This window comes from Epinephelus lanceolatus, chromosome 13 (genome assembly GCF_041903045.1).
Source record: "Epinephelus lanceolatus isolate andai-2023 chromosome 13, ASM4190304v1, whole genome shotgun sequence".
In the NCBI taxonomy this organism is placed as follows: Eukaryota; Metazoa; Chordata; class Actinopteri; order Perciformes; family Serranidae; genus Epinephelus; species Epinephelus lanceolatus.
Window position 1 is genome coordinate 11,363 of NC_135746.1, and position 26,012 is coordinate 37,374.

Below are 26,012 nucleotides of genomic sequence, written 5' to 3' on the forward strand. Positions count from 1 at the left end.
CCTTTCGTCCTAAAAAAAACAAGTGGGAGGGGTCCCACTTTTGGTTATTACCTCTATCCCTATCCTATCAGATCTTGGAAACCAGACGTTGGAAATACTGGGGCCTGATCTTTATGGTCCTGGGCTAAGGATTTATACTGTTAATGTTTGACTTCAGGTCTTTGTTCCAAAGTTCAGACCTTCTCAGTGATTACATTTCCTCTAATAAATCTTCAGTGGGACAATTGAGGCAGTTCACCCTGTATCTGCAGACCGTCAGCTGTGAGTTTCATGTTTGTTATTTTTCTACATCAACTTCCTGAATAAATTTCAACGTAAGTCAACATGTTAAAACTCTTAATTTTCATCATCAAAATGTCACTTAACCAACAATTTTCCACCATTTTCCTGTAAGCATGTCAAATTTTACTCTGCTTTCATGACAGCAAAGGTTGTAGCTGTATTCAGGGTTTTATGAAACAACAAATGTACCTCTGAAATAGAAATGTAAATGTAAGCTTCACCCCAGTCATTTCATTACTAAGATTTTTACACAGTTTTTTTTATTGATTTGTTTATTACTTTACTTTTTGATGCAAACCTTTAAAAGCTACATCCTACTTTTGGTCTGATCTTCACATTGAAGAGTTTGTCAATGTTGTGGTGACGTTAAGTCAGGTGCTCAACTTTGTTTACAGCCTAACGTTTGCCTTTTACTCCTGCTAACTACATTTATTCTTCAATGATCATAAAGTCATGTTTATTAGTAATGCTGATCTGATTGAACTAAACATAGCACAATCACACGTTAAAAAAAGGAAATGATTATCCAAAATCCAAATCCAGTGTAAACAGAAACCTTTTTAGCCATTTTAATTGCAAAACACTAAACTGTACATGCAGAAAAATTAACACATCCTCAGTGTGACTTCGTCACATGTCCACATTTGTCATGGACTTTGCACGTCCACATAACATCCAAGGTACCCTGGGTGTGTTGGTTGTTGACATTCTGGGACGCCGTGTCAACTTCAGCCTGTTACATGCATTGTCTGTTTTCAGGGGCACTGCCAGGGATTTTGGGCCCCATGAAAAGAATTTTTACTGTGCCCCTTACACAGCCAACCAGGTGGCTGGCGAAGATTTTTGGTGCTATTTTACATAAAACGATGCATTTTGATAATATTTTTCACTATCATTCCCATATTTGTGAAAAAGAACAATCTCTTCCTCCACTTCCACATTCCTCCCTGACAAACTTGAAGAGGATCCTGGACCTGGTTCTGTAGAGTGTACGTGACGTACATAAATTGTATAGTATTTTCTATTATGTAGCCTAACTATGATGATAGCATCATAGTCACGTTTCAGGTGGGCTCCCACCATTTTATTTTACTTAAAGGTGCTTTCAGTGATTTCACCAAAAATAACAAATAAAAATGGAATTTTCACTAACAATCCCCCACTGCTCACTGTCTCCCTCTTGTAGGTCTAATTTATCTCCAAAACTGTGGACTCACAGGTGGTGGCCTTGGATTTGGGGTGAAAAAATACATATATGAGGCTATATTGTCGTTAATCTATTTAATCTTCTGATTTCCAGAATATGTAAACATTTCTCTTATTGGATTGACAGCAGTCACCCAGTCTACTGCACACACCACAAATTTTCTCCTCTGTTCCTACTGCAATTCTTCTATTTCAGTAACAGCTGAATTTTAACAAAACAAAAAAGTTAAATATATATATATATATATATATATATATATATATATATATATATAAAACCATTAAAATTGTTCAGAACGATTTTTATTTCATTTATTCGAAATAATCTTTTCCATAATAATAGATTCATCTTTTATATATTTTGTGTGTATTGTTTTTTGTTCTTAAATAACACTTGAGTCTGTAATACAGTTTATCATTATTATTAATTCAACACACAGCTGCTCACCTCCTTCTTCGTAGGGGTACTGGTTCAGGGGCAGCTGGAGTGGGCCGCTGACAGACAGCTGCTGCAGCACTTGATGTATCTGTTCAGAACAAAGCATCATTTGGACAGAGGGGAGGTCAACTGATTGAATATGTGCAGCTTGCTAAACATTTGACTGTACTGATTATTTAACTAAGACAACAGTGAAATGTACAAATCCAGAGTTTTCTTCAGGAATATAAGCTAACATGGGGAGAAAAGTGAGCTAGATTATAGACCACAGACAAATTTAATATTCCAGAACTTTCCACCACGTGGACCACTAACAAACCCACCTTGCTTTTTGATATACTGGTTGACATACTGTCGACCCTTTGCTTCTTTCTCCTCTCTTAGCTTCCTTTCTTTCCATTTATGGCTACTTGATTTTTGAGGCAAATTGCCATCTCCGCCTCCTTACCTGCTGTCTGAATGTTTCCAAAACAAATAAAGTTTTTGTTACCAGTACATTGTAAATAAAATACATTTGTGTTTATAAGTTAGTTAATAACTTGGTGTCATATTATTTTTTGTCAGTATTATAATTTTATTACGGCCCTCTCTGGGCCCCTCTTAATCATGGGCCCCTAGAATCCTTCTCTTTTTTCCCCCCTTTTCAGCGCCCCAGTCTATTTTCAAAATACACTTCTGTTTTCACAGGAAATGTACAGTTTGCATACAGTCTCTTTCAAAATAAAAGCACTATGTCAGTACAACTTAGTTTTTTCCTACAACACCAGATTATGTTTAATCAACACACACACACATGGTTACATTAAGCCAACACACACGTGGTTACGTTTAGCCAACAGATACGTGGTTACGCTTAGCCAACACACACACGTGATTACGCTTAGCCAACACACACACGTGATTACGTTTAGCCAACACACACACATGGTTACATTTAGCCACCACACACATGGTTGCATTTAGCCAACACACACACATGGTTACATTTAGCCACCACACACACATGGTTGCATTTAGCCAACACACACACGTGGTTGCGTTTAGCCAACACACACACACGTGGTTACGTTTAACCGACACACGTGGTTATGTTTAGCTGACAAACACACGTGGTTATATTTAGCCGACACACACACGTGCTTACGTTTACCCAATACGCACGCGTGCTTACATTTAGCCAACACACACACGTGATTACGTTTAAGCTACACACACACGTGGCTATGTTTAACCAACACACGTGGTTACATTTAGCCAAAACACACAGGTTACATTAAGCCAACACACACACACACACGGTTACGTTTAGCCAACACACACACACGTGGATACGTTTAGCCAACACACACGTGGTTGGGTTTAGGAAGAAAGAACAGGGTTTGGCTTATCAATCTGTCAGAGAGTGAACACCAACCTCCTGAATGAATGTCGGTGGTTTTTCGATCCATCCACCACCCCACTCACCTGCCCTATTCAGAATTCTGCCACCTTAACTTGTGTTAACTTGTGTTACTGTCCCACTACATCTCACCCTGACGTCACCACCTACCATTACACAATAAGAACAACCACCCATGAATCGTTCCGAGGTGAAAGGATGACTTATTTCATTGGTGTCTGATGCTTTGGAGTAACATAGTTGTAATAACATAAACAGCACCACCTTGTTTTCAATGAGTATCATTTGATGTGCCTGACTAGGGGGGCGGCATTTGCAACCCACCTGCCAAATTTGGTGAGTTTTTGATTTATGAAAAAAAAATAAGTAGCCAAGGTAACAAAGAAAGGGAGGTGAAGAATAATGTCAACAAATACAACACAACTCCAGCAGCAAGTGTTTCTGCCTCAATCCCTAAAAAATGTAGAACAAATTATTTGACCACAGTTTGATTGTGGAATATATTTTACAGTAATCAAAACCAGTGTTCTTTTATCTCTGAGTCTAAGTGACGGTGACAAGAACAGATGTGTCCTGTGACGTAAAACTTATGAGTGACTACATGTTGTTGTGTCTGTGTGAAGGTGTGAACTCTGCTATGAATCAGGGTGAGGACAGAGAGGAAATAGTCCCTCCCTCTAAAACCACTCTGTGTGGGGAACATGACAGCCAGACCAAAGCTCAGAGGTGAGACCAGGATCTCTAACCGTCCATGACTCAAATCACTCCACCATCATTATTCACAGCTCTGTATCTGTGTTCAAAAGATCAGACTATCCTGTGTCCAGCTGTGTGTCCATGCGGAGTGACCGGTCAAAGGGTCGACCTGTTGACTTCAAACATGGACAACAATCTGCTGATCCTGGGTAAGACTCGAAAACTGACAGTACAGGATTTGTCTGACAGAAATTTAATTTCAGCAGTATTTTATCCTGAATATTTTTGAAGTTACCACAACATGAACTCATCTGTGTTTTAATGACAAGCAACCAATTAAGTTATTTTATCAGGTTCATATGAAAACATCTTTATAATTAAATTGCTATTTGGAAGCATATTTTATTACTGTAAAGGATTTATGAAGCTCTTTTAAAAATGATTGTCCTGTGTTTGTAGAAGGATTGCCCAGCAGATACAAGGCTCTCCTGTATCCAGCTGTGTGTCCATGATGAGTGACTGGTCAAGGGGTCGACCTGTTGACTTCAAACATGGACAACAGTCTGCTGATCCAGGGTGAGAATCCAAAACTGAAAGAACATTGTTTGTCTGTCAGAGACTATTCTACATACTTTTGTATGTAGTATTTATACATACATTGAACAAAAATATAAACGCAACACTTTTGTTTTTGCTCCCATTTTTCATGAGCTGAACTCAAAGATCTAAAACATTTTCTATACACACAAAAGACCTTTTGTCCTCAAATATTGTTCACAAATCTGTCTAAATCTGTGTTAGTGAGTACTTCTCCTTTGCCAAGATAATCCATCCCACCTCACAGGTGTGGCATATCAAGACGCTGATTAGACAGCAAGATTATTGCACAGGTGTGCCTTAGGCTGGCCACAATAAAAGGCCACTCTGAAATGTGCAGTTCTGCTTTATTGGGGGGGTCTGGGGGGGGTCAGAAAACCAGTCAGTATCTGGTGTGACCACCAATTGCCTCACGCAGTGCAACACATCTCCTTCGTATAGAGTTGATGAGGTTGTTGATTGTGGCCTGTGGAATGTTGGTCCACTCCTCTTCAATGGCTGTGCGAAGTTGCTGGATATTGGCAGGAACTGGAACATGCTGTCATATACGCCAATCCAGAGCCTCCCAAACATGCTCAATGGGTGACATATCCGGTGAGTATGCTGGCCATGCAAGAACTGGGATGTTTTCAGCTTCCAGGAATTGTGTACAGATCCTTGCAACATGGGGCTGTGCATTATCATGCTGCAACATGAGGTGATGGTCGTGGATGAATGGCACAACAATGAGCCTCAGGATCTCATCACCGTATCTCTGTGCATTCAAAATGCCATCAATAAAATGCACCTGTGTTCACTGTCCATAACATACGTCTGCCCATACCATAACCCCACCGCCACCATGGGCCACTCGATCCACAACGTTGACATCAGCAAACCGCTCACCCACACGACGCCACACACGCTGTCTGCCATCTGCCCTGAACAGTGAAAACCGGGATTCATCCGTGAAGAGAACACCTCTCCAACGTGCCAGACGCCATCGAATGTGAGCATTTGCCCACTCAAGTCGGTTACGACGACAAACTGCAGTCAGGTCGAGACCCCGATGAGGACGATGAGCATGCAGATGAGCTTCCCTGAGACGGTTTCTGACAGTTTGTGCAGAAATTCTTTGCTTATGCAAACCGATTGTTGCAGCAGCTGTCCGGGCGGCTGGTCTCAGACGATCTTGGAGGTGAACATGCTGGATGTGGAGGTCCTGGGCTGGTGTGGTTACATGTGGTCTGCAATTGTGAGGCCGGTTGGATGTACTGCCAAATTGTCTGAAACGCCTTTGGAGACGGCTTATGGTAGAGAAATGAACATTTGGTTCATGGGCAACAGCTCTGGTGGACATTCCTGCAGTCAGCATGCCAATTGCACGCTCCCTCAAAACTTGAAACATCTGTGGCATTGTGCTGTGTGATAAAACTGAACATTTCAGAGTGGCCTTTTATTGTGGCCAGCCTAAGGCACACCTGTGCAGTATTCATGCTGTCTAACCAGATTCTTGATATGCCACACCTGTGAGGTGGGATGGATTATCTCGGCAAAAGAGAAGTGCTCACTAACACAGATTTAGACAGATTTGTGAACAATATTTGAGGACAAAAGGTCTTTTGTGTGTATAGAAAATGTTTTAGATCTTTGAGTTCAGCTCATGAAAAATGGGAGCAAAAACAAAAGTGTTGCGTTTATATTTTTGTTCAATGTATATGTACATAAGCATTGATAAGTGTGGTACTTCAATTCATTTTATTTAAGTGAGACAGTAAATGTTGTGTTTATATTTCAGTCAGGAGAGACTTGTTTTTGGTTTTGGTAAAAAGAGACTTTATAATAGCTTGTGCACATGAAAATGAAAATGTGAAAAGTCTTTGGCGATTAGACCCCTATGGGATGGTGTGCTTTAAGGAGGGTGATGAATCCGTAGTCAGCTGACAGCAGCAGAGGAGAGAGCAGATTTAAAATCTTGCAGTAACATCCTGATTGGCTGATGGAGGTCATGGCAAAGTTTGATTGGATAGCTAGAAGAGTGAACACCCAAAGACAGCTGACTGGAGGAAGCAGTGGTTTGGGAAAGGGAGAATTGTGTTAATGAGCACAGGAAAGTCTTCCTGACTGGACTTACACTGAGCTTCATATCATGTCTTATGTTTAAAGGACGATCCAACAGCAGAAGAAGAACTTTCCTCTGTCCAGCTGCGTGTCCTTGAAGAGCAACCAGTCAAAGGGTCGACCTGTTGACTTCAAACATGGACATAAGTCTGATGATCAAAAGTGAGAACTCAGTAGTTTCTGCATAAAGAAGTTTTGGATGCATTTATCAGCATGTTCTTTCTGTCAGGATCAAAAGTGCATAGATGAGACAACACTGCACTCGGCACAGTGTCAGTGAAAAGTACCATAAAAACTTTGATTCAGCGTTAAAAGAAAATAAATGATGAGTAAATTATTAATCTTTGCAGTGAAGCTTGTGGTATTCATCTAACAGTGTATTTAAGCTGTAACATCCTGTGTTTGTAGGAGGATCAAACAGCAGCAAGACTCTCCTGTATCCAGCTGTGTGTCCATGAAGAGTGACCGGTCAAAGGGTCGACCTGTTGACTTCAAGAGTGGACAGCAGTCTGCTGATCCAGGGTGAGAACTGAAAGCTGGATAAGAAAATGTAATATTAGTAAAGAGTTAAGCATCCAGGCAGAGTTTATTATCACGTGTGAATTACTTGGTGTTGTGTTTAAACAGGGTCCTTCTACAGAGACCAGATCCCTCTGAAATCAGCTGTGTGTCCATGAAGAGTTACCGGTCAAAGGGTCGACCTGTTGACTTCAAGAGTCAAAGGTAAGAATGAACACAGATCTATTCATCACTATGCTGAGAACATTGTCATGTTTTAATACAGAGTGGAAGACTTGACTTACCTTCCTCTGTTAAACACACTTTTACATTCAATGATCGGATCAGACTTTAATGTCTTCATCTTGTGTTTCTACCATACAAAATCATCACTGTGTATTAAAGATAAATGTTTAAAAATGTGAGAATATTTTCACAGCGTTCAGCAACAGACCTTCGAGGTTTCCAGTGGTCAGTCTACCCAGCAGCATCAAACTCACCTGGACTCCATATTCATGGTGTGTAAATGAGCAAGAACAGCAACTGCTAACAACACACACTGTCATTCTGGTCTTAGCAGTCTCCATTCTGCACCCTGTGGACCAGCAGCCACATCATGTGCTTGACAAAAATTACTTGGACTTCCCCAAGGCTCCGTTCTTGGTCCTCCTCTGTCCAACATCTACGTGGTCACACTAACTCAGATTATGGAAAACAACCAAATATCTTATCAAAATGTAAACAATACACTTATTCATATAAAGGTATTACCAGGTGAACTTGGTCCCAGATGAGCACTTCCATTTTTCTTCAGGTAAACAAAGAGAACACAGTTTATGGAGCCAAAGAAAAAAGAGTGATTAACGTCAGACTAACATTAAAGATACGCAACCAAACCAGAAATCATGGTGTAGTCCTGGACTTTCATTCATTCATTCTCTGTAACAACTTATTTTGTTAGGGGTCGCGAGGGTGCTGGAGCCTATCACAGCTGATATCTCACCCAATGTCAGCTGGGTAGTCCTGGACTTAAGACCTAAATTTCCATAGCCACATTAAGACAATGACAAAATCATCCCACTATCACCATACCATTTAGAAAAACTAGAATTTTTCTTCAGCAGGCTGAACAGTGTTTTTACTTGTCTCAGATCAGACAGCTGATTCAATGTGCTCCCGCTGCAGTTCTCATTAAGACCAGGAGAGACCACATTAGTCCAGCTCTCAGTCTTTACACTGGTTTACTGTGTGTTTACTGTGTGTCAAAGAATTTACTTTAAACTATAACTGTTGCAATTATGGCCAAAGTAAATTTTTGATCTGCTTCATTGTTATGAAGCATCTGGACCTCTCAGGCCATCTGGACGGGTGTGCTTACTGTTCCCAGAGCCTAAACTAAACAAGAACCATTTATAATTCATGCTTCATACATGTGGAGCAAACTCCCCAAATACTTGAGGTCTGCTCTAACTTTACTTCTTTTAAATCTGGGCTGAAAAACTTTTCTTTTTGCAACTCTATCATATTAAATTAAATCTGGGGATACTCAATATATTGCACTGTACTGTTATGTTCATCATCCTGTTTTATCAGTTTTACTGTATTTTATCTTATGTTTTTATTTTGTCTTTCTTTTCTTTTAACACTGACTTGTGGTTTTTTCTTAATGCATTTTATATTCCAAGGGAAGTTCTTTGTTGAGGGTGCTGCACGAATGAACTTACCTTTTAACATATTTGTGTTCTGTTAATTTATATGTGAATATTTATCTATTCCAGCTGCTTGAGGAGAACATTGTCAGTTTTGTGAAGAATGAACTGAATAAATTCCAGAAGGTTCTGAATCCAGATTACCCAGAATACTCCGAGATTCAGATTGAGAATAAGGAGGTGTTGGATGGTGGTGATGAAGAGCAGAGGAGCAGCAGCAGGGAGGCGTTTCTGAAGATCACACTGCACTTTCTTAGGAGAATGAAACAGGAGGAGCTGGCTGACTGTCTGCAGAGAAGTAAAAGTCTTTGAAATATAATAATATGACCAGAAATAAGTCCACCATGACAGAAATATATGTTTTCAATCTTTGAATCTTTGTTGTAAATCTTGGGAATTCTTCGTCCATAAAGGACGAGTTAAATAAGCTAAATGAAATAGAAGAATCTGTGGTTAAACTTTGAAGTTGACTAGTGTGGTTCCAATTACCTTGGAGTGGATCATCCAACATGTTCTCATCCAACCTAGTCAAATGTTGCTGCTTTGTCAGTGGACCCACACATCTAAATACAACTCATTAGGCACCCTCCTCCATGAGAGCACATATCAATTAATAAGAGTTACATGCATTGTGCCATTTTAAAATGAACTTCTGTTTTGCACACAGTCTTTTCTAAGATTAACTCAGAACTTAGGTCAAACACTTCATGTTTTAGGGTAATGTCCTGAGGGTTATACAACAAAACTCAAGGAGTGGGTTCCCTTGGGCTCTTGAGTAAGAGTCCAGAGTATATTCGACCCTGCACCACCCTCCCTCCCACCCTATATGGACTTTCTCACTCTTTATACCTGACTCCACCCACTGCATATCATACCGCTGAGAAAGGTGCCTCTGTGCATCCATGTCTGACGATGATGTCCACTGACAAGACATCGATATTTAACAAGTTGGGAGTGTGAATGGCTCAGTCACCAGTGTGCTTTTTTAGAGGCATCCATACTTCATGATTATTATTTTGTTTTCTATGCACTAATTTTTCTGAGCAGAAACTCTATCTATCTACCTTTATCTGAATTTAGTGTTCGCACATATCTGGTTTATGAGCATCGACACATTTTCATTTGGATCTTTTTTACCATTCAGGAACTGGTGCTGCAGCTCTCTTATGCCAAAGGAAATTTAAATCTAACCTGCAGAAGAAGTTCCAGTGTGTGTTTGAGGGGATCGCTAAAGCAGGAAACCCGACCCTTCTGAATCAGATCTACACAGAGCTCTACATCACAGAGGGAGGGACTGCAGAGGTCAATGATGAACATGAGGTCAGACAGATCGAAACAGCATCCAGGAAACCAGACAGACCAGAAAAAACCATCAGACAAGAAGACGTCTTTAAAGCCTCACCTGGAAAAGATGAACCAATCAGAACAGTGATGACAAAGGGAGTGGCTGGCATTGGGAAAACAGTCTTAACACAGAAGTTCACTCTGGACTGGGCTGAAGACAAAGCCAACCAGGACATACAGTTCACATTTCCATTCACTTTCAGAGAGCTGAATGTGCTGAAAGAGAAAAAGTACAGCTTGGTGGAACTTGTTCATCATTTCTTTACTGAAACCAAAGAAGCAGGAATCTGCAGGTTTGAAGAGTTCCAGGTTGTGTTCATCTTTGACGGTCTGGATGAGTGTCGACTTCCTCTGGACTTCCACAACAATGAGATCCTGACTGATGTTACAGAGTCCACCTCAGTGGACGTGCTGCTGACAAACCTCATCAGGGGGAAACTGCTTCCCTCTGCTCGCCTCTGGATAACCACACGACCTGCAGCAGCCAATCAGATCCCTCCTGACTGTGTTGACATGGTGACAGAGGTCAGAGGGTTCACTGACCCACAGAAGGAGGAGTACTTCATGAAGAGATTCAGAGATGAGGAGCAGGCCAGCAGAATCATCTCCCACATCAAGACATCACGAAGCCTCCACATCATGTGCCACATCCCAGTCTTCTGCTGGATCACTGCTACAGTTCTGGAGGATGTGATGAAGACCAGAGAGGAAGGAGAGCTGCCCAAGACCCTGACTGAGATGTACATCCACTTCCTGGTGGTTCAGTCCAAACTGAAGAACGTCAAGTATCATGGAGGAGCTGAGACAGATCATCACTGGAGTCCAGAGAGCAGGAAGATGATTGAGTCTCTGGGAAAACTGGCTTTTGATCAGCTGCAGAAAGGCAACCTGATCTTCTATGAATCAGACCTGAGAGAGTGTGACATCGATATCACAGCAGCCTCAGTGTACTCAGGAGTGTTCACACAGATCTTTAAAGAGGAGAGAGGACTGTACCAGGACAAGGTGTTCTGCTTCGTCCATCTGAGTGTTCAGGAGTTTCTGGCTGCTCTTCATGTCCATCTGACCTTCATCAACTCTGGAGTCAACCTGATGGCAGAACAACCAACAGGCACCACTCGGCTGTCTAAAGTCTTCAGAGACAAACCTAAACCAACATATCTCCACCAGAGTGCTGTGGACAAGGCCTTACAGAGTCCAAATGGACACCTGGACTTGTTCCTCCGCTTCCTCCTGGGTCTGTCACTGGAGACCAATCAAAAACACCTACAGGGTCTGCTGACACAGAAAGGAAGTGGCTCAGACACCAATCACAAAACAGTCAAATACATCACAAAGAAGATTGGTGAGAATCTGTCTGCAGAGAGAAGCATCAACCTATTCCACTGTCTGAATGAACTGAATGATCATTCTCTAGTGGAGGAGATCCAGCGGTACCTGAGTTCAGGAAGTCTCACCAGAGACAAACTCTCATCTGCTCAGTGGTCAGCTCTGGTCTTCATCTTACTGTCATCAGAAAAAGATCTGGACGTGTTTGACCTGAAGAAATACTCTGCTTCGGAGGAGGCTCTTCTGAGGCTGCTGCCAGTGGTCAAAGCCTCCAACAAAGCTCTGTAAGTGAATGACTCATTGAATATATGAATGTTAATATTTGATATGTCTCAGAGGATAAACAGTATTTTCATTGAAACTTGACCATCACTAATTTTTCTTCAGGCTGAGTGGCTGTAACCTCTCACAGAGAAGCTGTGAAGCTCTGTCCTCAGTTCTCAGCTCCCAGTCCTCCAGTCTGAGACACCTGGACCTGAGTAACAACAACCTGCAGGAGTCCAGGTTGAACCTGTTGTCTGCTGGACTGAAGAGTCCACACTGTACACTGGAGACGCTTAGGTCAGGTTTAATCTTTAAAATGTAGGGGTGGGAATCACCAAAGGCCCCACGATACAATAGTGACACAATTCTTATTTATATTTCTATGACAAAAAAATGTAGTTATTTGGTCTCCATGTATTGATACCATATTGCCACGCAAAATATCGTGAGTATCGATTTTCCACCACCCTTAGTAAAACGGGACAGTTAAGGTATATTATTATGTTAGTCAATTTGCAAGAGAAATGCTTTATTTAAGTCAAAACAATTTTTTTTAATTCATTTCTTTTTTAATACATTAAAGCACCACATGTCTGTGTAGAACATAAGATGGTTTAGATTAATTTGGGTGGTAGCACTGGAAATTTTATGGTTTTGACACTTAATCATGTTTGCCTTGATTCTCACACATGCAGGTATAAATTGCATTAAATATTCAAATAAATTGCAGAAAATATTTTCATTTCTTGGTAGGCTGGGTGTATGTAAACTGTCATGGCGAAGCTGTGAGGCTCTGTCCTCAGTTCTCAGCTCCCAGCCCTCCAGTCTTAGAGACCTGGACCTGAGAAACAACGACCTCCAGGATTCAGGAGTGAAGCTGCTGTCTGCTGGATTGGATAGTCCACACTGTACATTGGAAATGTTCGGGTAAGTGATTTGCAGTTTGATAAAGAAATTAGCATTTAAATGCTTTTCATGGTGGTTGATGTCAGTGAGGAGTCCTGTCTTTTTGCTAACCAACCTTTTTTCAGTCTGTCAGGATGTATGGTCTCAGAGGAAGGCTGTGTTGCTCTGGCCTCAGCTCTGAAGTCCAACCCCTCCCATCTGAGAGAGCTGGACCTGAGCTACAATCATCCAGGAGACTCAGGAGTGAAGCTGCTGACTGCTGGACTGGAGGATGCACTCTGGAGACTGGACACTCTCAGGTACGAGTAAACAGAAAAGAGGTCAGAATTTGTAGGAGAGACAATTCAGTGAAGTAAATATAAATGTTCATTACAGATCACAGGCATGCAGGTTAACAGATGATGGGTGATGATCAGACCCAAACTGACTCTTTTAGTCCTTGGAATATCAGCAAAGGTGTTGTCAGAATATTGCTAATAACAGCTGAGATGGCTGTGGCTGATGAATCTGATAAATGGTAGGGATGGGGAGGTGGAGGGTGTGCAGATATCAGCTGATGGAACAGCTGATACCTCAATTGACAGCACCGGACAATGACAGCCAGAAATTATAAATGAGCATGCAGGTGAGGAGTGAATAGCAGATGGTCTAAGAAATAAATTACAGGTCTAAGCATGCAAAAGTTAAATCTACCTAACTGAATTCAATCAATCAATCAATTTTATTTATGAAGCCCAATATCACAAATCACAATTTGCCTCACAGGGCTTTACAGCACAAGACATCCCTCTGTCCTTAGGACCCTCACAGGTGATCAGGAAGAACTCCCCAAAAAACCCTTTAACAGGGAAAAAATGGTAGAAACCTCAGGAAGAGCAACTGAGGAGAGATCCCTCTTCCAAGAAGGACAGACGTGCAATAGACATCGTACAGAACAGATCAACATAATAAATTAACAGTAATCCGTATGACACAATGAGACAGAGAGACAGACAGAGAGAGACAGAGAGACAGACAGAGAGAGACAAAGACAGAGAAACACAGAGATGCAGGACAGACGGTAATGACAGTACCTTACAACAACATTAATGAAAGTAATAATATTATAGTTATAGTTCTGGCTACTGTGGTACAATATGTTTAAAGTATATATTAGTATCTGGCAGTATACATGTGTGACAATAGTCATATGTGTATAATAACAGTAGAAGTATGACTAATGACTAATGATGGCAGCACCAGCAGGAGGCATCTGGCAGGACCACGGCAGCAGCACAACCACACACGTCACGCTGTCCAGGCACCGCTGTGATATGAGTTAATCTGAGAGACAGTGGAGCACAAAGGCTCCGGAGAAGAAGCCGAGTTAGTGACATCCAGAATGGCCGAGTTAGCAAGATGCAGTAATAGAATACAAGAGAGAGAGAGAGAGAGAGAGAAAGAGAGAGAGAGAAGGTGCCCGGTGTATTATAGGGGGGTCCCCCGGCAGACTTGGCCTAAGTCAGCCTAACTAGGGGCTGGTACAGGGCAAGCCTGAGCCAGCCCTAACTATAAGCTTTATCAAAGAGGAAAGTCTTAAGTCTAGTCTTAAATGTGGAGATGGTGTCTGCCTCCCGGACCACAACAGGAAGATGATTCCACAGGAGAGGAGCCTGATAGCTGAAGGCTCTGGCTCCTGATCTACTTTTGGAGACTTTAGGGACCACGAGTAACCCTGCATTTTCAAAGTGCAGAGTTCTGGTGGGATAATATGGCACTATGAGCTCTCTAAGATATGATGGAGCTTGACCATTTAGAGCTTTATGAGTAAACAGTAGGATTTTAAATTCAATTCTGGAGCTAAAACCGAAGAAATATGATCTCGTTTCTTAGTTCCTGTTAGTACACGTGCTGCTGCATTCTGAATTAGCTGGAGAGTTTTTAAGGACTTACTAGAGCTACCTGATAATAGAGAGTTACAGTAATCCAGCCTTGAGGTAACAAAAGCGTGGACCAATTTTTCTGCATTTTTTCAGGTCAGGATAGGCCTAATTTTCACAATATTACACAGATGAAAAAATGCAGTCCGTGAGGTTTGTTTTAAAGGAGAATTAAACGACAAATCTTGATCAAATGTTACTCAGAGATTTTTTACGGTAGTGCTAGAGGCCAGAGCAATGCCATCTAGAGAAACTATGTCATCAGATAAAGAGTCTCTGAGTTGTTTGGGGCCAAGAACAATAATTTCAGTTTTGTCTGAATTTAACATCAGGAAATTGGTGCTCATCCAGGTTTTTATGTCTTTTAAGCAGTTATGAAGTTTAGTTAATTGATTACTTTCTTCTGGCTTCATAGATAAATACAACTGTGTATCATCCGCATAACAATGGAAATTTACAGAGTGATTTCTAATGATGTTACCTAAAGGAAGCATATATAGAGTAAATAGGATTGGTCCGAGCACAGAACCTTGCGGAGCTCCAAAACAAACTTTGGTACGTAAGGATGATTCATTATGAACGTCAAATAACTGAAAATGATCAGATAAATAAGATTTAAACCAGCTTAGTGCAGAACCTCTTAGGCCAATTAAATGTTCCAGTCTCTGTAGCAGAATTTGATGGTCAATAGTGTCAAACGCCGCACTAAGATCTAATAAAACAAGAACAGAGACAAGTCCTTTGTCTGAAGCAATCAGAAGGTCATTTGTAATTTTAACTAGTGCTGTCTCAGTGCTATGATGCACTCTAAATCCTGACTGAAATTCCTCAAATAATTTATTATCATGGAGAAAATCACACAGCTGGTCTGTGACTACTTTCTCAAGGATCTTTGACATAAAGGGAAGATTAGATATTGGTCTATAGTTGGCTAACACTTCTGGATCCAGGGTGGGCTTTTTTAGGAGAGGTTTAATTATAGCTACCTTAAAAGACTGTGGTACATAGCCTGTTAATAAGGATATATTGATCATATTTAATATATGAGTGTTAACTCAAGGTAAGACCTCCTTAAGTAGCCTAGTTGGGATGGGGTCTAAGAGACACGTTCATGATTTAGATGAAGAAATCAGTGCTGTCAATTCTTGAAGAGAAATTGGGGAGAAGCAATCTAAATATATATTAGGTCTTACAGCTGTGTTTGAGGTTAGATAGGTACTATCTGAGGACAGGAGGTCATGAATTTTGCCTCTACTAGTTAGAATTTTGTCATTAATAAAGCTCATAAAATCATTACTGCTAAGGGCTAAAGGAATACAAGGCTCATTCTTGTCAGAACTTCATTTGTGCCTCAACCACCATGATTCATGCCTCCTTTCATTCTCTAGTGGCCTTAAAATCAACTGAGTTTTTAGATCACAGTCAGTTCTTTGAAACTGATCAAAGTCAGAAGGGTTCAATTACAAAATGCACAAACATCTCACCTGTAAGTATTCAGTTACTGCATAAAATCGCTGCTCATTGAAGAAAATGATTTTAAAGGTTTATTATTTGTACAGTACATCACATTATAGTATTTTTTCTTTTGCGGACACAAGTGAGGAAACGGAAAAGTTAATCAATCAATCAATCAAACTTTATTTATATAGCGCCTTTCATACATCAAAAATGCAACTGAGATTGATTCTTAGTCATACCAGCAAGCTGAGAAACACTTTAACACATTTAACAGCAGTTAGGACTCGTGTCATTTAGAGCAAATGATATTAAATAATCCAAGATCATACATGATGTGTTTCTTCCTCCAGGCTGGACCATGCTGGGAAACAGAGGTTAAAACCTGGTCTGAGAAAGTGTGAGTGTGAAATCAGTTTGATTCACAAACATTAAACATGACATTTAAATATCACAATACAGGTAAATGTTTACATCTATCTTTATATTTTTCTTTTAAATTGAATTTTGTTATTCAATCTTTGGAACTTTATATAACTTCCAGTATGTCAGTAACTGAATAGATTATAAACTGCTGCCATCGTGTCTTGTTGTCCCTGTCAGATGCCTGTGAACTTACAGTGGACAAAAACACTACTCACAAAAAGCTCAAACTGTCTGAAGACAACAGGAAGGTGACCCTGGTGGGAGAGAAAGAACAGCCTTATCCCAGTCATGCAGACAGATTTGACAGCTGCTGTCAGCTGCTGTGTATAAATGGTCTGACTGGTCGCTGTTACTGGGAAGTGGAGTGGAGAGGAGAGGTTGATGTAGCAGTGACGTACAGAGGAATCAGAAGGACAGGAAACATTGCTGACTGCAGGTTTGGAAGAAACAATCAGTCGTGGACTCTGAGCTGCTGGGATGGTGGTTACTCCGTCTGGCACAGTAACAGAGAAACAGTCCTCCGTCTCTCCTCATCCTCATCCTCCTCCTCTGTCTCTGGTAGAGTAGCAGTGTATGTGGACTTTCCTGCTGGGACTCTGTCCTTCTACAGGGTCTCATCTGACACACTGATCCACCTCCACACCTTCAACACCACATTCACTGAACCTCTTTATCCTGGGTTTGGCTTTGGGTTTGGCTTTGGGGTGGAGTCCTTGATGCTGTCACTGGACTCCTCAGTGTCTCTGTGTCCACTGTAGGAGGACAAGTCTATCTTTGATGACCCACACTCTCACCCCTGAATCTTTTTTTTCCTTTCTTTTACATGGAGCAGTTTTGATACTGACCGCAAAATATCACGCTGTTCTCACTGCCAACTCATCAAATACCACCAATGCTTAGTCAGTGGACCTCAGCGTCACTCACAGACGTACTTTTACCTGAGTTCTAAGTTTATCTTGAAAAAGACTGGATGCATCTAACGAGCAGAAACTGAACATTTCCTGCCAAAACAGATGTGTATTTTAAAAAGAGGCTTTGCCTGTAACTAGCGTAAAATTACACGCTGTCCTTGAAAAACCAAAACTGGTGTGGGAGGTTATCATATTATGATGCAAAAGAGACTAAGAATTTGAATTTTGTTGTCCAGTGTCAAAGTCCAGCACTCTGTACACCCACCATCCATCCTGACCACCGTCCTACCACAATCTGCAGGGTACATCAATGTAGCATTTAATTTACAGCACAAAGTGTTTCCTGTGAAAATACTCAGGGCATGGTGGTAAAATTTCTCACTACAACATAAAAAGGGAAACAAAATGAATTCAAGTCAACAACTCCCTGTACTTCTGATCTGTGACGTTGACAGGAGGTGACCAACATGAGACGGCATATCATGTCTAGTCAACAACTCTCTGTGCTTCTGATCTGTGACGTTGACAGGAAGTGACCACCATGAGACGGTGTATCATCTCTAGTCAACAACTCTCTGTACTTCTGATCTGTAACGCTGACAGGAAGTGACCACCATGAGACGGCATATCATCTCTAGTCAACAACTCTCGTATAACGTTGACAGGAAGTGACCACCATGAGACGGCGTATCATCTCTAGTCAACAACTCTCTGTACTTCTGATCTGTGACGTTGACAGGAAGTGACCACCGTGAGACGGCGTATCATCTCTAGTCAACAACTCTCTGTGCTTCTGATCTGTAACATCGACAGGAAGTGACCACCATGAGACGGCGTATCATCTCTAGTCAACAACTCTCTGTGCTTCTGATCTGTAACATCGACAGGAAGTGACCACCATGAGACGGCGTATCATCTCTAGTCAACAACTCTCTGTGCTTCATTCTGATTTGCAGCTTTTCAGGTTTGTTTTGTGGCTGAATATAATTTGTAGCTTCTTAAAATCTGAATGAGGATAGTGATAGTGAGATACTGGCTACAGTGATGAAACAAAACCAGCATCAGATGGACTGTATTCATAATCAATACGCCACAATAGTATTAAAAAAAACTTTGCTGATAGCTCATGTTTCGACAGGTACATGTGAGAAAATGAATAACATTTTTTGTTTCAAATCCAGACACTGTTTTGTTTACTTCTGAGTTGTTTATTTCCTGTGATGTATTCAACTGCATCTTAACCCTTTGGGCCCTAGGCGTTTTTGGGGTATTTTTACTGCCTTTACTTTTAAGCTCATGTCACAGTCATTATAAAGGCTACATACAAATGCTATATCTTGTTTTGTTTTTTTTTCAGGACAATCTGGGCTAACCAGATTTGCCATCATTCCATGTTCTTCTATGTATCTGTATTTTATATTGATTTTTATATCAATGAAAGAAACAAATCCGTGTTACTAAATTCTTACATTTTTACATGTATCTCACCATAGTAAGTTGGAAGAAGACATATTCTGCCATATATGAAGAATATAAGAACCATGATGCTGGGACATTCTGTCACTTCACAGCTGTCCAAAACATGTGGTTTGTGCCAGGCGGACATGATTGCCAGCATTTTTTCATTATTGCAAGAAATTGCATTGACTCATTCACAAGTCAAAAATGTGTTTTATCTTAAAGAAACATTCAATATTTACATCTAAGATAATAGAAAAATAGTCAACCAAGTGCAATGATGTCCTCCAAGATAATATTTGTTTTTCAGTTTCAGTTATATACTGGGGGAACATTTTGGGCATTGGTTTGGGGGCCACGTGTCCCCCTCAATGTATATGGTGACTACGGCCCTTTCATGCATGCATAATTAGGCTGCAGTTGTCTGGGTGCGCAAAGGTGAAGTGGCTGGTCTTGTCATACAAAGTTTGATGGAGTGTCAACTGGACAATATGGAGATATTTGCATCTTGAAAGCTGGACTACAAATGTGGATAGACAGGGAGAAACACACGCAAGCCTAAGACGTGGTAAGATACGATATTCCTCACTATATGAAGTGACTGATAACAAGATCTGTATAATGGATTGTAAAGAAATTCATCAGGTTTTTATTTTGTAGACAATCAATCTGTATTTATAGCATGATGGGATGACAGCACAATGGTGTGTGTGGTATCCCTGGAAAGCTTTTGTCCTGCGCTTTCATGTGATATGCGTGGCACTTCTGTGCAAGCCTGCATTCGCGAGTTATCTATCCAAGAGTAATGTGTGTGCAAAGCTGTATGAAAGCTCTGTTATACATCATTTTAGTGTAAATTTATCTTTTTTTTTTTGCTGTGAAAACATTGGACTACCGACAAGTGCTTGGCCTTCTCGGAAAGCTACAGTTCCGCTGTTTCACGTGATATGTGTGGCTTTTCACTATGATGCACGGACGTGGAGAAAATCCACAGAGAAGAACAAGTGTGAATTTGGACACACTATGCGTCGTTCGGGCCCATAGGGTTAAAACTGTACAACATATCAGGCCTAACCCTTTTCTTCTTTTATTGATCCTCAACATCTGATATCTTGTCATATAATTTATCATCATCAAGCTGACTGTCACTCACAGCGATCGCATCAAACATATACAATTAAAATAAATAATCTTGTCTGTTGATGATGATGATTAATGATTGATTGTTTAAATCATCCATTCTTGTGTAATTCTCCAAGTCATCTATTCTTAGTTCTCAGCCATCAGTTTACTTTTTCTACTTTTCCATAAGATTCTTCTGTTGTTTCACTTCATCTTGATTCAAGTCAAGTATCGTAGCTTGTAGCCACTGTGCTAAATGCAACCGACATGACGTTTAGAGATTTCCGGATCCCCATCAGATCTTCCTCAACTGCATCGCTGCAAGTCTTCAGTAACATTTTTGTTTATTTTTGTTTACTTCCTGTTAGAGTAGTTTTAGCTCTGATGCATTCACAGACCTCGAGATCATTAAACACAGATTAAAACAGGCCAGTTATTGAGAAGTTGTTTCACTTCTTGATATCTACAAAATCAGCCAGAACAGGTTCAATATAATTTCTTTAGCTGGTCATTTTTCTGAGTTTTGCTTTCATCACCTTCAGTAGTTTAGTGAGTTTAGTGTCACTGGAAAAAAAAAACATTTTTTAGCTATACAGCCAGCTTAACATTATATTATCCAGCTGTGTTTCCTCCAAGGAACAGACAGGTCGTTGCGTTTAGCAGGATTTAATGAAAGAAAATATTTCATTTGTAAAACTGCAAAAAGAGCACCGAATACAAACAAGTACCAAATGACATATGTCAGAGAAAGGTTTACTTACACTTTAAGGTATGTCAAAATATGTGATAACTGATGAAAGTACAACAGGAAACATCAATTACAAAAGTAAGAATGCTTTAACTATCAAGTACTTATACATCCACATGTAGTACTGTAGTTTAAGTAAACTAACCATCATCAAAAATACTGCACTCAAGTGCAAAAATTGTGACATAAAAATATTAATATAAATGTAAATAGTACACTGTAACAAAAGTCTGTAGTTTTCACAGCATTATTACTGTATAATGGACAAATCCTTACTGTAAAACGTGTTTTCAGCATGTTGCTGTAGTTCTGCAAAGCATCATGGTCAAAATTAAATTCTACAGCAAATAATTTCTTCCTGCTGATCAGACTACAGTAATTTCTAGCGGGAACAGGACGGGTGTTACAAAGGCAAAGCTGGTAAGTTAACTGCACACACTTAACAATTTACATTTCAGTGGAAGAGAAAAAGCAGCCTGTGTTCACTTAACTGTAGACTAGCTACACCTGCCCTGATAGTCTATTTTACCCTTTGACTCATTGCCAATGACATCGGTAGCTACAAGCTCGCTTAGTACTGTCTCTGGGGTAAGAGAATTCGCCTGAGAGAAGCTAGACTAGACTTAACAAATTAACTTTTAGCTTGGTGAGTTTAATTAGTAACGTTAGTAACATTAACGTTTGAATTGTGTAACGTGTGGTGTGGTGTGCAACGTTAGCTGACAGCTAAATTTGTTAGCTTATTCGGTTGGAGCTAACTGTCACTGCCCGAAGTTACATCAACTTAGCAAGTGAACTGAATTTTGTCCGAAAGTGCGCGAACAGGCCATACGGTAAGTGACGGAATGAAGTTTGTCCAGGTGGAGTTGCCAAACAAGACGGCGGCTGCGGTACCGCAAATTGGCAGCTTAGCTAAGTTAGCTAGCTAACGGTAACGTCAGTCGTGTTGTGCCCTAAAGCGGCACTTTGTTCTTTTCCTTAGGACATGGTTGTCTAACGGTTGTTGTCCATTTTAGGAAGGACCACTATCGCCTTCTGGAAACCCCGTTTGTCTTTGCTGGCGTCGGAAAACCCTTGCTAACGTTAGTTAGCATCACCGAATTGAAGAGGTAACAGTGACTTTCATATCTTAACGAACCAACAGTTTTGACAATGTTTTTCAAGTGTAGGCAGTGTGGCTTTTTTGCAGAAACAATACCGAAGTATGTAAACCATGCGAAAGTACACAGAAACCATGCCAACCATAGGTTTCCATGCGGGATGTGTCCCTTCAATTTCAAGGCTTGGTCTGCCTTGCGCACACACATGTACCGCAACCACACAAAACCTAAACCTGCCGTTAGACCTCGCAAGTGCTTCGTTGAGGAATGTCAGGTTGAGGGGTGCACTTTTAAAAGTTCACAGTTTTCAAGTGTGTGTGGGCATTTAAAGATGCACATGAGGGATGGGAAAAGGATTGTCTGTCCCTTCAGTAGCTGTCAAAAGCAATTCAGCATCCAATCATCATTCACATCACACATAAGCCGGAAACATGCAAAAGAGTTGGTAGATAGCACAGATGGAAGGGTGAGCACGGATAACACAGGAATGCATGATGATGATTTTGATATGGAAGCTGACATGACAGAGACTGTTAACTTTCCCCCTGATGTTGGTGATGGAGATAAAGACAGGGATCCTTTTCTTACCAATTTGGCTCTGTTTTACTTGAGGATGCAAGCAAAGATGCTTTTACCTGTGTCCACAATATCCACTCTGATAGAGGAGTTCCAAGAAGTATGCACAAATGCTATGTCCCAAATGTTCAGTAGACTTTGTGAAGAATTATCAAAGCTTGAAATTCCAGATGAAAAAGTTTCTAGTATTATTGATGGATTGTCAAAAGAAAACTTATTGAAAATGTCTAATGAGAGGGTGTTCAGATCAGATTCAACCCGTAAGACATATTTTAAGAGAAACTTAAGTTATGTTGAGCCTGTAAAGGTCCGTCTTGGTTTTGATGCCTCTGGTAAAGAGCAGTTTTACCAGTATGTCCCACTTAAGGAGACACTAACAGCTAGGGGTGTAAAGATTCATTGATTACATCGATGCATCGATTTATTTTCCTACAATCTAACTGCATCGATAGAGCCTTGGCAAGTTGTCCCTCACTGATGACGATATCGCTGTGAAATCGATTTACAAGGTCAAAAATCGATTATATCGATTACTAAGCATTTGTGCGTTCTATTTAAGCACGACAACATTATATACATGTATTTTTATCACTTCTAATCGTAAAGTTGCTCGATTCGCTTCACTCTCCCTGAGTGTGACATCATCGGAATGTGCTGGTAGTGCCGACTCAAAACAAAATGAAGCATGGCTAACACAGCAAAGAGGAGGCGGACGAGCTGGAGATTTTCAAGCCAAATTTGAAGTCGGGTGTGTGGAAACACTTTGGTTTCTGCAAAAAAGGAGGTGTTCTGGACAAGTCGGTGGCTGTCTGTCGAATGTGTACTGACTGAGTAAAATGACAGAGAAGAAGCAGGGAAAACTACTGTCCATTCAACCTGATAGGTAAGGTTGCACTTTATTTTTGTATATTATTGTACTCCTTTTATACTGAGTAAAATGACAGAAGTAGCAGGGAAACCTACTGTCCATTCAACCTAATAGGTTGCACTTTATTTTTGTGTATTATTGTACTCTTCTTATACTGATTGAAAATCACAAGAGAAGTAGCAGGGAAACCTACTGTTCAGCTGTAATTCAGCCTGGAGGAATGTTGATCACACTTTTTTTGTCTTTTGATCAGCAGGTTCTGAACTTGTGATAATTATAGTATTTAATAAAAGGTGAATGTTTTTGCCATTAATCATTGTGTTTACTTATTTATATCCAAAATTAATTAATCCCTGATTCTCTTTCAAGAAAGAACTCCCCTGCACTGTCCACAGTATTCAGGTATGTATTTCACAGTCACACTGGTTCAGTTTTTGGCAAAACAAAAAAAGTTACTGAATCGATTTCTAGCCCTTGAATCGAATTGAATCGTATCGTTCTAGATGTTCGTTCTTGAATCGAATCAGAACCATGGAAAATGATATGAATTGAATCGTTGTAAAAATGAATCGTTACACCCCTACTAACAGCCCTGTTGAGCCTGCCATCAGTGAGAGAGCAATATAGTGTGTCAGAAATGCACCCCCCAGAAGATCCAGATGTGCTTGAGGATGTGAGGGATGGTAAAACCTTTAAACAAAACACCCTCTTACAAGAGTTGCCTTCCTCACTTTCAATTATCTTGTACCAAGATGCTTTTGAGGTTGTGAATCCTTTTGGATCAGGAAAAAAGAAACACAAGCAACTAGCTGTGTACATGTCACTTGGCGAGATATTGCCTCATAACAGGTCATGCATTGAACCTGTGCAGTTAGTCATGCTTTGCAGGGAGTCTGACTACCAATTTTTTGGACATGAGAAAGTGTTCTCTTCCCTTGTAAAAGACTTAAAAGACATTGAGCAATCTGGCATTACTTTGGAGTCAGGTGAGACAGTGAAAGGGGTAGTAGTTGCAATCGCTAGTGACAACCTGGGCTCACATTCACTTGGAGGCTTCACTGAGAATTTCAGTAAGAGCAAACATTTCTGTAGGTACTGTATTATAACCAGAGATGAATTTGCCAGTGATCCTACAAAGCTAGGCTCACCAAGGACACCAGAAAACTATAAGAGTAGTGTGGACATCTTGTCTGAGGGATCTGAGAACATTGTAGATGGTATAAAATTTGACTCCATTTTCAATTCTTTGGAGCATTTCCATGTCTGCAAACCAGGACTTCCGCCATGTCTTGGTCATGATCTCTTTGAGGGTATTGTGTCTACAGATCTCCAACTCTACCTCAAACATCTTGTATCCACTGGAAAACACTTCACATTTGTGCAGCTGAATAGGAGGATCTCTGAACTTAAGTACAAAGGCAGTGATGCTAATAACCGCCCTTGTGTGGTTAAAGCTGATGTGAGAAGTTAGCAGGAAGTGCAGCACAGAACTGGTGCTTACTACGTCTTCTCCCTGTCCTTGTAGGTACACGTACAGTACAGGCCAATGCGTTTTTTTTATTTTCATGACTATTTACATTGTAGATTCTCACTGAAGGCATCAAAACTATGAATGAACACATGTGGAGTTATGTACTTAACAAAAAAAGGTGAAATAACTGAAAACATGTTTTATATTCTAGTTTCTTCAAAATAGCCACCCTTTGCTCTGATTACTGCTTTGCACACTCTTGGCATTCTCTCCATGAGCTTCAAGAGGTAGTCACCTGAAATGGTTTTCCAACAGTCTTGAAGGAGTTCCCAGAGGTGTTTAGCACTTGTTGGCCCCTTTGCCTTCACTCTGCGGTCCAGCTCACCCCAAACCATCTGGATTGGGTTCAGGTCCGGTGACTGTGGAGGCCAGGTCATCTGCCGCAGCACTCCATCACTCTCCTTCTTGGTCAAATAGCCCTTACACAGCCTGGAGGTGTGTTTGGGGTCATTGTCCTGTTGAAAAATAAATGATCGTCCAACTAAACGCAAACCGGATGGGATGGCATGTCGCTGCAGGATGCTGTGGTAGCCATGCTGGTTCAGTGTGCCTTCAATTTTGAATAAATCCCCAACAGTGTCACCAGCAAAACACCCCCACACCATCACACCTCCTCCTCCATGCTTCACAGTGGGAACCAGGCATGTGGAATCCATCCGTTCACCTTTTCTGCGTCTCACAAAGACACGGCGGTTGGAACCAAAGATCTCAAATTTGGACTCATCAGACCAAAGCACAGATTTCCACTGGTCTAATGTCCATTCCTTGTGTTTCTTGGCCCAAACAAATCTTCTCTGCTTGTTGCCTCTCCTTAGCAGTGGTTTCCTAGCAGCTATTTGACCATGAAGGCCTAATTCGCGCAGTCTCCTCTTAACAGTTGTTCTAGAGATGGGTCTGCTGCTAGAACTCTGTGTGGCATTCATCTGGTCTCTGATCTGAGCTGCTGTTAACTTGCGATTTCTGAGGCTGGTGACTCGGATGAACTTATCCTCAGAAGCAGAGGTGACTCTTGGTCTTCCTTTCCTGGGTCGGTCCTCATGTGTGCCAGTTTCGTTGTAGCGCTTGATGGTTTTTGCGACTCCACTTGGGGACACATTTAAAGTTTTTGCAATTTTCCGGACTGACTGAC

The 26,012-nt window shown here is 40.8% G+C and overlaps 1 protein-coding gene across 1 annotated transcript; it reads left to right on the forward strand.

Moving 5' to 3' along the window:
• The first annotated feature begins 189 nt into the window (after nt 1-189).
• LOC117271263 (uncharacterized) lies at nt 190-20,144 on the forward strand. The gene is made up of 15 exons (XM_033649413.2): nt 190-314; nt 3,950-4,052; nt 4,133-4,231; nt 4,482-4,598; nt 6,765-6,881; nt 7,128-7,241; nt 7,347-7,442; nt 7,657-7,735; nt 8,996-9,224; nt 10,071-11,883; nt 11,987-12,160; nt 12,617-12,790; nt 12,895-13,068; nt 16,497-16,543; nt 16,747-20,144. Exons 2-15 carry the CDS (start codon nt 3,964-3,966, stop codon nt 17,325-17,327), a joined length of 3,903 nt encoding a protein of 1,300 aa, XP_033505304.2. The 5' UTR covers nt 190-314; nt 3,950-3,963; the 3' UTR covers nt 17,328-20,144.
• Nucleotides 20,145-26,012: the final 5,868 nt, after the last annotated feature.

What these genes read in the sequence shown, in the direction of transcription:
- LOC117271263 (XM_033649413.2), top strand. Translation starts at nt 3,964, where the DNA reads ATGAATCAGGGTGAGGACAGAGAGGAAATAGTCCCTCCCTCTAAAACC. An exon ending in AGCCAGACCAAAGCTCAGAG is followed by an intron (nt 4,053 to 4,132) that starts GTGAGACCAGGA and finishes TGTGTTCAAAAG; the next exon opens with ATCAGACTATCCTGTGTCCA. An exon ending in CAGCAGTCTGCTGATCCAGG is followed by an intron (nt 7,242 to 7,346) that starts GTGAGAACTGAA and finishes GTGTTTAAACAG; the next exon opens with GGTCCTTCTACAGAGACCAG.